This window comes from Stegastes partitus, unplaced genomic scaffold, assembly GCF_000690725.1.
Source record: "Stegastes partitus isolate 25-593 unplaced genomic scaffold, Stegastes_partitus-1.0.2 Scaffold312, whole genome shotgun sequence".
Lineage (NCBI taxonomy): Eukaryota > Metazoa > Chordata > Actinopteri > Pomacentridae > Stegastes > Stegastes partitus.
Window position 1 is genome coordinate 430,879 of NW_007578043.1, and position 16,354 is coordinate 447,232.

Consider the following 16,354-nt stretch of genomic DNA (forward strand, 5'->3'; position numbering starts at 1 on the left):
AGTATTACAGTACGAGGGGGCGCCGCTGTGGCTCACCTGGTTGAGCCGGTGTCCTGCGTACGGGGCTGCAGTCCCGATGTGGGGGTCGTGAGTTCGAATCCCGCTCATGGCCCTTTCCCATATGTCCTCCCCTCATTCTTCTCCCCCACTTTCCTGTCGCTCTCTCACTTTACCATCAAATAAAGGCACAAAGGCCAAAAAAATAACTCAAAAAAAAAAAAAAAAATTACAGTACGAGGTTAAATCTGGTCTGTACATTGAGTTCAGGCAGGTTTTCGTGCAGGTAAACTTTTTAAAAGAGCTTTAAGTTGAACGGCACAGTGCTGTTTAAAATAATACAAGAGCATCAGCATCTCATCCATGAGCTGTGCAGTGCATCCCGTTTCAAACAGGAGCCATATGCAGTACAAGACGGCGGCCTTTATATTGTGTCTCTTATCTCGGCTTGTCATTATTTCAACGCCTCTCTTTGCTCTTCCTCTCCAGCCTGTGTTCTGTCTCCCCCATCCACTCCCTCCCTCCGGGACTCTCATCCCCTCCCGTCCTTTCTTTACGGCAGCATTTCCGACGCACCCGCCTCCTCCTCCTGCCGTTCTCTGCCTCGCTCTCCCTCTGGGACACCCACCACCCTAACAAGCTCCCGCACACCTGCCGGCCCAGAGAAAGGCGAGGACAGGGGGTCACGCCAGGGCGCACAAACACCCATGTCTCGCCTGCTTCCACGCCGACTTAAACACCCAGCGCTGTAGCATTTAGAGCCGCCCTCGCTGTAGCGTTCCCAGCAGCTCGGCGGCGTGTGCAGACCATTAAGGCAGCGATACTCTGACCTGCATACCTTCAGTGAGGGAGAGGTGTTGGCGAGGAGAGGGGGGGGGACAACAGGACAAGAAAGACCAACAAAGATTAATAGCTGCCTCTTTGCTTCCGACAGCGAGGGTTTTTGCCTCTTTCACACTGTCCGTGCCGGGATGAATGAGCGTACAAGTGCATGCATGCTCTGGATTTTTTTTTTGAACTATCGGATGTTTGGTGCCACTTCATGTGCGCTTTCATCTTCACATCCTTACAAGTGAATGCACCTGAATGACTGAAACACATTGTTAAAGTCTCATTTTGAATATCTGAAGGTGTATTTCGATGAAAAAACAACAAAGAAAGAAATCTTGCATAAGTTGCTCCACTGCTAGACAGTTGATCTTGATGCAAAGAAGCAGATTTTATGCACTCGTCTAATGAAAAATGCAACGCTTTCATGGATTTGTTAAACCTACCACTGTTTTAATTAACATGCAAGTTGTCATTGCAACTTGGAAAGTCTTTTTTTTTTATTCGGAAATGTAAAATTCTTGAAGTGTGGGAGCAACAAATATGGACGAGTCTAAAAGGTAATACACCCGAATATTCATAAAAGGTTTATGTTGAACAACCGCAGTAATTTAAACTCAACTCGTCTCTCAACTTTATTCCAGCTGAACTCCTATATATATATATATATATATATATATATTAGCCCAGGGGGGTTTCAAAGCCTGAGGCTGTCGGCTTCTCCTCAGACAGAAGTTTAAGAAAAAAGGGAATGAAAAACGTTAAATTCCTTTACATATTTATTCCATGTGGTCTCCTTTTGATACGTCATAACTATTATATTGTTTCCATTCACTGACCGTCCCCCAGTTTGAAAACCTCTGCGTCAGTCATTAATAGAGGGTTTAGAGCTGGGGTGTCCAATCCTGGTCCTCGAGGGCCACAGTCCTGCATGTTTTAGATGTTTCCCTTCTTCCAACACACCTGATTCACATGATCAGGATCATTGTCAGAGCTTGATGCTGAGCTGATCATTTGAATCAGATGTGTTGGAAGAAGGGAAACATCTACAACATGCTGGATTGCGGCCCTCGAGGACCAGGATTGGACAGAGGTTTTTTTTGTCCACAGTTAGCTTTAAGTTTTTCCACTACAGCTAATAACCGCCGCCGAACTCTGCGATACAATCAAATTAATTGCTGAGTGAAAAGAAAAACTACTAATAACAACATTTTGTTCCCATTTAACAGGTGTTGTGCTTCTCATCTACCACTTGTTTCGACAACTTTCAGTAATTAAAAATGGCTGCTCAGTCGGTTTTCCGCAGAATCGGTGGAGTGAAACTCCCTCAGCACGCACGTTTGACTAATTAGCCGACTTCCAATAACTTTAATAACGACTACCAGATAATGATCTGCTTTCGGGGTCATGCCTGGTTTACTTGAAACATAAAAATGACCCTTTTCCTGCTGCAGAAACCAGCGTTAACGGGGAGTGTCCTGTTTAAGAGTTTGGATACTAACTAAAAGGTGGTCGGTGAGGCTAGAACAGAATAAATCTGGGTGTGGAGGGTAAAACAGCACCTCTTCACCCGTCTCTCATTACCGTCTCCGAGGCAGCCTTGAGCAAGGACTTGAACTCCCAGTTGCTCCAGATCTCTGGTCGTAATGGGCATTCTAAGTGTGAGCGTTTACAGGAAGCATTGATCCTAGTGGAAAGCAATAAACCTGTTATACATCATGCATCTGTAATTTTTTCCTCATTTTTTCTTAATGCCTCGTCCTTCCTTCGATGTGTTCGAGAGGACATTTTCCATTCCCAGCTATCTAATCGCGAGCTCTTCCGGCAGGGCTGTGTTCACCGTGGAGCTGTACCTGCAGACGGAGCGAGCGCTGATTGTCGGCGCTGAAACACAGGAAACGCAGCGCGACTGGATCCAGGCGCTAACAAAGGTGACACACTTTGCACAAAGCCCACTCACCCACAAAAAAAAAAAAAAAAAAAACACACTCTTTGCTCCTTTTCTAAGTTTTTTTTTTCTCTTTTCTTTCACTTAAAAAAAAAAAAAAAGCGTGTGAATTTGCTGCACAGCACATCCATCTCACACTTTTTTCTTTTTTCCTTTTTCATTCTCGCACATTGTCCTCCGTGCTGCCTCGGCTTCTTTCAGTAAGACAAGTGGTCTTGCTATCTCTTCCCCCACATGCTGACAGGATCTTGTAATAACACCCTACATAAATATGTCCCCTGTTCCCTCTTTTATCTTTTTAGTCCCAGGCAACCCAGTCATAGATAGTGGGAGGTAAAGCTGCATTAGCCCATATGTCTCTCCATCTGCACCATAGGCCCCGCGGACCTCCGTATTTCAATTTGAATCGCAGAACAATGGCCGAGGCAGAGCGCAGCAGCAAGGAAGGAAAACACTTTAAGCCAAAATGTTCAGGAAGAAGGTTGTGATTTGTGCTGCGCCGAAAAAGTTGCATCTTAATTGCAAAACTCTCCTTTTGTGTGTGTTTGGGATCCGCAGTGCTTCGTCCCGCCCAAAGTGGAGGGATTGGTGCGTAAAGACAGCGAGCTGATCGGCAGGCTTCACTACAAAGAAGGCCACGACCTGTACTACTGGAGGGTGGGCTGGTTTACGCTGGAAGGCTCGGCGCTGTTCTTCAGCTCGGGAGACGAGGAGGGAGAGGAGGCAGTGCTGCAGCTCAAACAGCTGCAGGAGCTCAGTAAGCACCGCCACGCATTTGCATTTTTATTCTCGCTGGCTTTTTTTTTTCGCGCCGCGCCTCCTCGTCGTGCTGGGAGCTCGGCGACGTGGCGGCGACATGCGGGCTTTGGTCGTTAATTAGAAAGTAAGACGGAGCGGCTGCGCCAGATGTGGTGCAGTGCAAGGTCAGGGCCGCATGTTGAGGTGTTGAAGTTAAACAAAGTTGAATCAGGGAAAGTGTGTGTTTAAATCCATAACGTCAGTCATACGGTGGCTCTGCATGTCTTCAATGGTGGATCTTAAAGTGTCCCTTCTACCTCAAATCAAATAATGAATTATGATGAAGCTGGCAGTGGTGCTAGAGGCTAACATTATATATAATGCTTAAATTTATGCTGCTTACAGTCATTGGAGGGAAATTCTCAAACCAATATCTCTTGTGTGGACGTTTTGCCTTCTTGAAGCAGCTATTTCCTCAATATTTCATGTTTACGACAGTGTGCAACAGCATGAATGTTGACTGTTAAAACTATTATTTTAAGCGTTGGGCAAGCTACTTGCTAAGTGAGCTAAGCTAGCAGCTACTTGGTATCAAATGATGGTTCACTACAGGGAAATGGAGCAAGCCAAGCTACACTAACATGGCAAAACTACTTCACCACATTGGAAGCCACATTTTACAATATAAAAAGTGGTCTTTCAGTCTCTAGCTCGAGTACTAAACATGTTGATATTTTACAGGTGAGCTAGGGATGGCCTCTCCTCGGCATGATTCTGTTTTGGGATCAATCGGTGCAAAAATAGCTCCCCTAGAGGTCAAAGGCCACTTTTCACAAATGCTGTATACCTTCAAAAGGGTGGAGGGTAGATTTATGGTATTTGGTGCAACCATGTTGGGGCTCTCCGTTAGCGATGCTACATTTGACCTTAGGTGATATTTCAAGTTCAAACTCAAGGTTGTAAACTTTGACTGCACTGTAACCAGATAAACACATTGTTTTTGTCGGAAATCACATAAAGGTTTCCCACTGGGGATGTGATGTTTGACCTTGGGTGACATTTCAAGATCAAATCAATTCTAAAGTTGCAACTATTCCTCATTCATTCCTCATACATTAAAGACAATGTTCAACATTCTATCTGTTGTATGTCTTTGGTAAAATATGATACACAGAAAAGTCTATGGGTGGAAGAGGGTTGAGGTACAAAACTGTGATATTTTAAATATCAAATATCAAATTTCTGTACCTTGAACTTTTTCCACCCATTTGCTGTTCTACAAAGTTTCATTGGTACTGGTAGATATATAAGCTTATGTATGTTATTGAGACGTTATTCTAAAGTTGCAACTATTCCTCATTTACCAGCAGTTAATAAATGAGGAATAGTTGCAACTTTAGAATAACGTCCCAATAACATATATAAACTATTAACTGATACTTAACAAGTCATTAGTAAGTAATTCACTAATGGCTTGTTCATGATCTATGACTGGTTTATAAGGTATGGCTGTAAATCATTAATATACAGTTAACAAGTCATTTATAACTCATTAACTAACAGTTTGTAAATGGTTTATTAACTATCTATAAGGCATCGTCACAAATCATCAACAAACTATTAACAAACACTTAACAAGTGGTTAATAACTCACTAATTAACAGTTTACAAATGATCTATTAACTAGTTATAACAGATAGCTATTATAAAGTGTTACCGAATTACTCTTAAATAGGCCCTTCTGTATCATGCATAACTTTTACTTCTGGTATTAGAGAATTAAAGTCCTTCTCTATAATTCATTTCCGTGCATCACAATGAGTCGCACCCTGGAAGTTGACAGGATTGGTTCCTTATGTTTGTTCCATATGACTCCCCAGAAGCCTAAGTCTGTGTTTCTCAGATGGTCAGTTTTAAAGCGGTGTTGCTCAGCCTTGGCATTGATTGCTTATTTTGCTCATGATCTATCTTTCAGCATATAAAAGACATGGTATAGGTATATTAACAAAGAAAAGAGAAAAGTTCATTTTCACCAGAGGCTGTCTTAAAGTTTAGTTGTTTTTTATGCTATACTTGTATTTGTATTAGAACATTCCTCCACGGTCGTATTGCTATTTTTCTAAAGTGAAACATCTTTTTTTTTTTCCACAATGCTTTTTCTCCTCATCATAACAATCCGTGACAGCTGTGAGTCTTGTCTGTTTGACAGATGATTTTTTCTTTTATTTTTTTGTCACAAGTCTGTATTTGCATTAAAAACATCGAGGAACAGCTTTCAGTTTTTATTTACTAGTCAGGAAAAGAAAGACATTCGTGACCCGTCGGAAACTCCTGTAGGTTCGGCCTTCCTTAAAGCTTTTATGGTTAACTCGCTAAAAAACCCCAAATATACAGATAAACCTGGTTCATGTAGCAACATTAATCCTGCTGAAGGAAAGCCCATAAGGCAGCATTCAAAGAGAACATTATGAAGACTCCAGTGACTACATTTTGCTGAGACGCTTGACTTTTCTCCGACTAAGCCTGAACTAAGCCGGGCTTGGTCGAGCGCTTTTAATAAAATAAACATGAAAGGTGTTTCAGTTAATAAATATACCTCAGCTCACCCTAATTTGCCAGACTTTACACAAGCAGACAGTCCGTTAAGTAGCGTCTGTTGAGCTTCTAATAGGCAATAAATCAGTTGTTTTTTTAAAAAAATCTCAGACCCACAACAACCATATCTGTTTATGCTCCAAACGGTCAATTGCGGTAACTTCATGATGAATGTGCCGGGATTTGTGCCTTTTTAACGTTCACTCTATTTTCATGCACTCTCTGTAATTTCCAAAAAACCCACCAATCCATAACACCCTCTTATTGCTTGCATTTATAACTGCTTAATGATGTCTGAGGATGCGTGCAAGCGACCAGTGTCAGAAGACATTTCGGCTTCTCACACCATTACACATTTCAGTTGGATCTCTGCTCTAACTGGCTAGTTCGGTCTTCCGTGATGATAAAAAAAAAAAGGCGTGCTTGGAGAGGACTAGAGTGAGAAAGTGCCACGGGCCTGTATATGAGAAGATGCTCTGTTAAAAATGAGGCCAGTAAAGGTCAATATTACATAATGCATTAACAAGCCATCATTAGACAAAATGGGATTCAGCTTTCCCTGAGCTGCTCACCAAATCTGGTCTGGAAACACGATTTTAGAAAAAAGAAGTAAAGTGCCATTCATTGCTTTCTCCATAATGCATAATATCCCCAGTGTGAGGGAGTCTCAGCGGTGCCGCACTTAAATATGTCCGAGTTACTGGGGGAAGTTATTTAAAGGACAGTCGGCGAGGGGAAGCCAGCCGGCCGAGGTGGAAAAGCTCAAAAGTTCACACGTACTTCGGCAGATAATAAAGATTTTGGAACATTTCAATTGATTGTGTGCTTGCGCGAACAGAAGGAGGAGAGAATCAATGGATCTTTTTAATCCACTTACAGCTCGACATGGATCAAATCGCGCAAAGTGCCGCCCCATCTTCTCACCTGGGGCGGGATAAAGAACTGCAGCGGTGTTCATTTTTTATTTCCCCGGCTTTCTCAAACCATATTTGTCACAGCCGGGGAGCCGTTAGCGCCAGAAGGGACTGTTTTGTCAGGGGATGGTAGGTTCTGGAGCATTGAAAGGATCCCTTTAGGATTCACAGTCTGTGACATGGGATTAACTGTTATTTTCTCTACAGTGACACCGCCACATGAAAGGTGCCCCTGTGTAGCACCGAGGGATTAAATAAATACACTTTTCAATTAAAATCACGACATGTTTCCAACATGCTTCACTTCAGACTGCGTGAGGAGTTCATTGCGAGTGTGATGCAGTCTGTTCCTGGTTTTTTTTTTGGCCCCAGGTTGCCAGAATCCTAATCATTCACTTTTGAAATGTATTTAATGTTTTTTTTTCTTCTTGAAAGTAAAGCACAAGCTGTAATCTTTGGCTTTTTTTTTTGTTCTGTTCTTAATTGCCTTGTCTATCATTTGCTCTCTCCTTGGCTAAACCCTGTGACTGGGACAGTTTTTACTTTCAGAAATGATTTATTGATCATCGTCAGTCATTCGGTATTCAATTCTCTCGGCTAAGAAGCACTTTGTAGCTTTTGTTTTTGAAAAGTGTTGCATAACCAGATAAATTCACAAGTTAAAAAAACAAAAAAAAGAATCCTATCCCCAAAGATTGAGTGTGCGGTACCTCTCAAAAATGGCTTCCCGGGGGCTCAGCTGTGTACTTGAGAGAAGATTGATCTTTTTGTGATGTCTTGTGTCAAGATATCTGCTGCACAAATAGCAAGAACCAAAGTAAAATGAGGGGGAAATGACAGATAGAGCTGGATAATCATTAACCTGTCACAGTGCACAAATCAGCTTTCCCCCCACCAGAACTTTCTGAAATGAAAGGTTTTCAAACAAGATAAGCACATTAACTTTAAACTCATTCAGTGCAATTTTCTCAGTGGATTTCTCTTACGGCAGCGGGCTAAATAGAAAAAAAAAAAAATGTTAATCCCATTGCTCTGCTCAATCATCTAAAAATTAAGATAGGCATCAGCACAAGACTGCAGTCCAGCATATTTAGTAGTCAAATTTCAGTGTGTCCACACTGAGGTTCATTTAAAAGCAAAATTAGATTTAAAAAAATCATTTTTAAAGATATGTTCAGAAGGAGCAAGAACTGTCAGTGATAATTCATGTTCAATTGGAAGTTAACTTTAGTAATTACCAATTTTGATCAGATGAATATTTTCCGCCTCACCGTGACAGACTACACTTATACAATACACACGATAATGTTAATAAAACCGATCCGCCGCAGACAAATGGTTTTGTGAGCGATAATCCTTGATTGTTCCAATTCCTTCATGCCTGAGTTGTGCAGCCATTACTCTGGGAGATGGTGAAAACCCATGCAAATCCAATTTTTTTATGTTTTATTTGTTTAATGAATTTCAGATAAATTGATAGATTAAAGGCACCCCCCTCTGGAGTTTTTGACCTCCAGTTGCGCTGTGGGCCCTGTTTTACTAAGAGGGTTGTGTTTATCTGGTGCATGCACACCAGAATGCAAATGTGTGCACACAGGTGATAGGATGCAGCGCTGTTGTTGACACTTGTAGCTTTACAGGTAGCGTATGTGTCAATGCGCCGGTACACACAGGAGATTGGACCGGTGGCTGGTCAGCATGGATGCAAATGATTTTGTCGAAATTCACAGTTTTGTAGAGCTCACGGATACATTTATTGCATTTTACTGAGACACACTAAATATTCACTGACTGCTTTATGCTACACAATGGAAAGTTTCAATGTTGGAGTAATTTAGCCATCCATGTTCAAACAGAAACCGATTCTAATTCTGGCTGCTTATTTTGCTCATGATATGTCTTCTAGGACAGCGATCCCCAAAAAAAGTTATTGTTTTGTTTTGTTTTTTTCCAGCAGAGTCTGCAGGTTTTATTTTGAAAAACGACTAGCTCATCTTCCCGTAGCATCCGTCTACACTTGTTTCTCGCACTTGACTCTGCCAGTTTTTATCCGTTAAACCAGGGGTCTCGAACTCCGGTCCTCGAGGGCCGCAATCCTGCAAGTTTTAGATGTTTCCTTCTTCCAACACACCTGATTCAAATGATCAGCTCATCATCAAGCTCTGCAGAAGCCTGATAACGATCCTGATCATTTGAATCAGGTGTGTTGGAAGAGGGACACATCTAAAACATGCAGGATTGTGGCCCTTGAGGACCGGAGTTCGAGACCCCTGCGTTAAACGAAGCCGTCGGTCTAACAGTTGCCGAAATTAATAAAAAAAAACTATCTCAGCTTCTTTGGAAAGTGGGAGAGACTCGATACTGAGACAGAAGAAAAAACAAAAATGTATTTCGCAAGTGATTTTATTCATTTATGAAACTTTTTAATAGAAAAAAAACAATTATTTATTGTTACGTGTGTGATGACGGGGAAGTAGAAAATTTTCTTGCTTAAAAAGGTTGAGGACCGCTGTTCTAGGATATAAAAAAAACTACATATAGACATCCATCCATTATTTATACACCGCTTAATCCTCACTAGGGTCATGGGGGGCTGGAGCCTATCCCAGCTGTTCAGGGTGAAGGCAGGAGACACCCTGGACAGGTCACCAGTCTATCACAGGGCTACACTTAGAGACAGACAACCAAGCACACTCGGACAATTTAGAATCACCAATTAACCTCAACATGTTTTTGGACTGTGTGGGAGGAAGCTGGAGAACCTGGAGAGAACCCACGCTGCACGGGGAGAACATGGAGACACTACACAGAAAGATTCCGGTGCCTTCTTGCTGCAAGGCAACAGTGCTACCAACTGTGCCACCCTGCAGCCCACATATAGACATGTTCCAAGTAAATATATCAACTTATTTCTGTTTACCATATAACAACCCTTCATCATGCACTTATAGGTATCTTCCTAGACTAAAAAATGGATTAGAACCCATGGATTACTTGAAAAGCTCAAACCTTTTCTTACATCCATTACCAAAATCCATTCCTTGGCTGATATGTATCCAACCTATCCAATGTATCGCCACATGTCCTACCCAACCAGTAGGAATTGCTTCCAGAGCAAAAAAAAACAAACAAACCCATGATTCATCACTAGCTTTCTCTCCACTGTGGATAATCATACCCAGAGGCCTGCACAGGTGGGCCCTAGCATTAAAAGGTTATCAGATAATATGGGTCCAAAAAAAAAAGAAAGAAACACTCAAATACCAAATGTGCACTTGAAGTAAGTCTCGTGTTTTTTCCAGAAAAAAAAAAACACCATGAAAATATCTTCCACAAATTATGGAGCGAACAAGACTTAGTTCCTTATCTTAAAAACATATTAAGTAATACGATTTTTCCCACTGTGTTGTTCAGATGGATAAAAGAGGATTGCTGTGTGTTTGTTCAAACGACTATGACAAGTGTTTTGCATTTACCTGATAACGCCGCTAATAAACCTCTCTCAAGTCAATATCAATCTCTGAAGTTCTCCGCTTTCTTCTCTTGTCGTTTAGATCAAAATGAAAAACTGTGCCCTTGAAAATCTGCCAGAGAAAAAGAAAAAGGAAATTATTTGTTAAAGGGGACTTCTGGGGATTAAGTTCTTGCTGTTTAGCTCGACATACAAAGACCTAGTCGACGGATTGATTCGCCAAAACACTATTTTTGCCAATCGTCTTTCATACTTGTGCCAATAATCAAATTATATTTTGTCGGAAGAGAGTGTGTACTAAATCAAAGTTATGTGAAAGTTTCCATTAAAGATGTACATTACATAAAAAAATTAGGAATCGTTAATACAGTTTTCCCTCGTGGACGGCTGCTTCCAAATAGTAAATTGTTTGCACTTATATTGTGCTTTTCTAACTTTGTGGTACTCAAAGCACAATGTTTCCCATTCACAAACACTCTGATAGCAGTGGTGACTCGAGCTGCGATGTGAGATGCTTCTAGAACAACTTCAGGTTCTTGCCCAAGGACATTTCGGCTTCCACCGGGGCTGGTGATGGAACTGCCAACCTAGTGGACAGCCCACTGAAGCATCTAATTAACATTATGTCTTGTTTAATTGAGAAAAAAAACAAAGACAAGACACATTCTGGTTTATACTAAGCAAACCAGCCACACCAGAGTGGTATTGAAAGTAGGTTTCGCAAGATTATGATCATAAGAGAATCCATCTTGCAGTGATGGGTCCAACTTCTCCTACGGCCCCAGTTGTTTGAGCCATTGAGGTTCACCTTAGCAATCCAACAAAACTTGTCTCTGAACAAATTTGAGGTGCAGTTGCTGAATCTTCTCTCATATTTGATCTAAAAGTCCTAATTTAGGAGTCGTTCCAACTTTTATATCGCAAGGGCACTACTGCACCTCCAGTTGCCTCTACTTTCTTGGCTTTGCTTCAAGCTTGTGTGGAACACCAAAGCAAAGTGTCCATCTATCCATCCATTTAGATCTGCTTATCCGAGGTCGGTCGTGGTGGGGTACCTACGTCCCTCTTCCCAGTAATGTTTTCCAAGTCTTCCTTGGGAAGATATTCCCAGGCCAGATATGTATTTCCTCCAGCAAGTTTTGGATTCATTTTTGGGTCTTCTCCCAGTTGGATTTGCCCAGAAAACCTCCAAAGGAAAGTGCCAAGAAGGCCTCCAAATTAGATGCCTGAACCACCTCAGCTGGTTCTTTTCGACATAGAGAGGAAAAACTCTGAGCCCTCTCCGGATGTCAGGGCGCTTCATACTATCTCTAAGGCTGAGCCCAGCCAATCCTAAAGGAGGAAGCACATTTTGCTGCTTTAATCTGCGATCTCATTCTTTTGGTCACTACTCAGTGCTCATTACGATAGCGGAGGGCTGAAATGTAGACCAAATGGTAAATCGGGAGCTTAGCCTTACGCCTCAGCTCCCTCTTCACCATTACGATCCAATTCAATGCCCACATTACTGCTGACGCCCCCCTAATCCTTCTGTCCACCTCCGTTTTACCATCGCTCATGAACAAGATCCAAGATTATGGCGGTACCTCACCCCCCCAAACCAGAGGGAGATTTTTCTGGCAGAGAACGATTGCCTCAGACTTGGAGGTGTGGAATCTCATTCTGGCCGATTCCTACTTGGCTGCAAATCACCCCGATGAAGGTCACGGCCAGATGAAGCCAATGGAACAACACATCTGCACAAAGCAGAGTCCAAACTGGACACCGTTCTTACCCCGACTGGGCCTTGAAATCCTTTTCATGAATGTCAAAGTAACTGTAAATGTAAGCAATGCTACTCTAATAGCACTTTTAACATTAGACTAATGTTACTTAGCCATGCTGGATTATTTTTTTCCAGATTTAACGGTGACTATTGTCAGTGTAATGGAAGTATACCAGCCATCCAAGGTGCTGCATTTGCACATTCTACATCTCATCAGGCTTCAAACTGTGCACTTGCGTAGGATCCATAAGTAGTCAGACCAATCAGTGGCCTATGAGGCATTACCGGCAGCCTTGGGGTAGTTTAAGGTGCGAGCTATCCCGTGATAGACAGATGGTTCATCCAATCCACTGACAAGTGTATTTTTAAAAGTCTCCAGCCTTTTCCAAACAGCTTCCAAGGACGTGTCACACTGTGTAACAAACCATCTGTCGCATCCGATTAGATTGGCAAAGTGCATTTCCCGGAATGTCAGACTCTTCCTTTATCCATCAAAATTGAAAATCTTAAATTGTTTAGCAATTGTACAGATTGTTATTTGCTCGGCATTCAATCTCTTTAAAAAAATCCACAGCTTTTTAAGGTGAAGTCCAGGTTCTTTTTTCTGTTTTTTTTTTCTCCTTCCTCCTTCTATCCATTACTTGAGCACAACCAGTGCTTGAGTATGATGAAAGTGCCAGATGTTGTTGCTAGGAGATTTGCGCAGAGTCTCATATCTTTTTTTGTACTTCCTCTGTTGTGTGTGATTGTTGCCATGATCCAAGCAGCTGTTTGAAGCCCCAGAAGAGATTATGGCAGAGCTTTTCAGTCCCTTAGCCCAGTTTTTCCTGTATCTTGTGCTCTTATTCTGATTTAAGTCGATTGATTGTGCAGATGAAGACTGACAGGTTTTTGTTTGAATGTGTTAAATACAACCCGCTGTCATTTTTTAGTTGCATCTAGACCACATTTATGTGACAATGACACTACTGTTCATGCCCCACTTCCCTCTCTTGTTTGTCAGTAAACCAGTGGTCCAAAACCTGAATTCATGTTTCCCATTACAACAAGCTATTATGGAATGCATTTGGCATTTTCCACGACTGTGCCGCGCTCTCAACTTGTTGCCCTTTTCTTCCAGCTGTCTCCACACATACCGAGGGTGAGGACAAGATCCAAGTCCTGCTGATGGTGGAGTGTGGAAGGTATGTCTTTCAATGGAGGGTGGGGAAAAAAAAAAAAAAAAAGGTGCGCTAATTGGCAACGCATTTGTGATACAGCAACAGCATGCATTATGCAATGCTGTTAGCTTTGACTCTGCCTTTTGTCTTGTTAGTCTGAATGCACTTCACCTACTGTAACCATCCGAGGTAATTAAAGCCTTACTCGACTGCCTGCCTCGGTTAGAGAGAAGGAGTGAGATGGCACGTAGCACACTCCAAGCTCCTCGCACGAGCCAACAGTTTTAGGCTCCCTTTTAGAGTAACAAGACTTTGCGCTTACTTCGTTAATTGCTGTTCGTTTGTGTGTGTTTTTTGATCAAACCTCATGGGGGAACCAGCGGTTGTTTATAGATGTGTGTTCCGCAGAAGCACTTTTGGATTCCTTTAATCTTGTTGGTTGTTTATTTATTGACTTAGCAGTGCTTCTTTTTTCTTTTTTCTAACTATATGAACTTTAAGTCTGAGTATACAAAGCACCATATTGTCACAGGAAGTTATGCCTTCATTAATTACCGACTGTTTTCCGTTTTAATAGGACGGTTTACATCCACGGCTTCGGGAAGATGGACTTTACGCTGTGGCACTCTGCCATCACACTGGCGGCTGGCACAGATGGCAAGGCGCTCAGTGACCAACAGCTCACTAAAAATGGTGTTCCCATTATAGTCGACAGCTGCATTGCTTTTGTCACTCAGTATGGTGAGTTGTGTTGTGTTTAATATCTGCAGAAAAAGTTTCGAAAAATAAGTTCGGCGTTATTGCCAGGTCCCCTTGAGGAGCCCATTCATCCGGCGTTGTGATGAGAATTTCATGCTTTCTAATGTCGTCTGGCATAATGCTGCGACATTATCCCGTCGCTCTGCTCGCCATATTTTTTAGAAATGTAGAAAATGTGCTCGTCACCGCCGCGCTGTTACTATGGGATAGCTCCGTCCATCCGCTTACGCACAGCCTGTTGCCTTAGTAATGCATGATAAATGCGATGTAATGAGGGATTGAAATAAAAGGCAACTCTGACTGAAACTGTAAAGCAGCACAGAAGGTTAATATACCTCGCGCCGTCAATTTTATTCCACCTGCAATTTAGATTCGCTTATGCAACGCTGTGAAGTCAAACTGTCCATAAGGTTGTTTATTTCCCTGTAACTGTATTAGAGTTATTCCCCATCTGACTAATAAACTCAGAAGCCAGCGTTGTTTCACCGGTGTCCTCTTCACTTCCTCCCGACACCAGGTTTGTGCCAGGAGGGGGTCTACCAGCGGCCCGGGGACCCCGGTCGGGTCTCCCTCCTCCTGGAGGAGTTCACCCGCGACGCCCGTAATGTGAAGCTGAGAGAGAAGGAGCACCAGCTGGAGGACGTGACGGACACCCTAAAGAGCTTCTTATCCCAGGCGGAGGATGCACTGCTGACCAAGGAGCTCTATCCATACTGGGTGTCAGCTCTGGGTATGTGAGGTGGGAATACAAGTGGGATATCGCCGAGTTACATCCTGTGAAGACGACAGCCTGTTTCAATTTGCTAAGTAATTTAAAAAGTGTGTACGGATCCCCTTCCGCTTCACATAAGCCCCTGTGACATCGGTTTAATACTTTTTTTTTTTTTGCAGAAGTCAGATGCATATATAGCTCATCTAGTTTTAATGAGTCTGGTGAGCTCCTCCTGAGATCAAGTATAGGCAACTTTCACATCTAGGGAATGAATTGTCAAATTATGGTTGCTTTCATTATCAGGAAAAGTCAAATCACACATTTAAAATACGGATTTTACTGTTTTTGTGGTGGTTTTTGGGGAGAATTAGCTATTTTGTGCTAATGTTACACCAAAGCACGGCAGAGGCATTATCATAGCATCATGTTTGGGGCAAGATTTTGATTGATTTAAACAGACTAGAGTGTTTGTTTATTATAACAAAATGACAACGACTGCAGTCAGACCATTCTCCATCGCCGCTGTGGAGTTGTGTGTTACTACCTCTGTTATAGTTAACTTTATTTTTCTACCTGCTCATTTCACGTCTGCTTGACTTTGCAGATGAGAAGGATGCGGGGCAGAGAGTAAAGAAGTACTCCACTTTCATCGAGAGTTTGCCAAAGATAAACAGGTCAACCCTTGATGCCCTGCTCCAACATCTGTACAGGTAAACACACACATCTGCTCACACAGGCTTCAAACTGAACACACAATTAGAGTTTGTGCCGCTGAAGCTATTTCAAGATAAAGATCAAAGTTATGGTAAAACTTCAGTATCCTGAAGGCAAACTTAGTCAAGTGTGCTTAAAATGTCAAGATAGTAGAATAACACTCTCGGTAAACCGGAAATTAATAAGACAACACAACTATACCACTAAGGATTATATACATACACCTTGTATCTGCTTTAATTAAATTACGGTATGGTTTATTGTCTCCTGTCACGGTGTGATATGATTAAGTACTACCCCAATTAGTGCAGCCACTCTTCCTGCAACTTCATGGCACCTAATGAAATATTACAAAAATCATTATTTATACGCACTAGTTTTCCCAGATTGCACATTTGTAGTTCTTTTCAAATAGTTAGAGAAGTGCTTTGTGCTCTCGACTGACCCTGTTGTCGATGGAACAAGCAACAACAGGGCTCTACAGATGCCGCGGCGCCTCGCAGAGGTAACAAGTACAAAGACTCAAAGGTCGTGCACCTTGAGTAGCCCTCGGGTTGCTATTTGCCACCTGCTGATTAGCCTGTTGCCCCTTCCATTCTCCTAATGACCTATTCTGCTCTCTCTGTTGCGTGTGAGATTTTCTTTTCTCTCTTTTTTTTTTTTTTTTTTTCTCCCGTCCAATCAAGTCGGATATTATCAGATTTATTCACGAATGCTATGCAGCGATATGGCGAAAAGTCCGTTTAAAAAAA

The 16,354-nt window shown here is 42.1% G+C and overlaps 1 protein-coding gene across 1 annotated transcript in view; it reads left to right on the top strand.

Annotated features, from left to right (window-relative positions):
• Nucleotides 1–16,354, top strand: part of arap2 (ArfGAP with RhoGAP domain, ankyrin repeat and PH domain 2) — a 173,628-nt gene that overhangs the window by 129,158 nt on the left and 28,116 nt on the right. The window contains exons 17-22 of the mRNA XM_008283445.1: nt 2,654–2,756; nt 3,332–3,530; nt 13,378–13,441; nt 13,995–14,158; nt 14,694–14,906; nt 15,493–15,598. Coding sequence (XP_008281667.1) covers nt 2,654–2,756; nt 3,332–3,530; nt 13,378–13,441; nt 13,995–14,158; nt 14,694–14,906; nt 15,493–15,598 — 849 coding nt within the window. The remainder of the gene's footprint in view (nt 1–2,653; nt 2,757–3,331; nt 3,531–13,377; nt 13,442–13,994; nt 14,159–14,693; nt 14,907–15,492; nt 15,599–16,354) is intronic.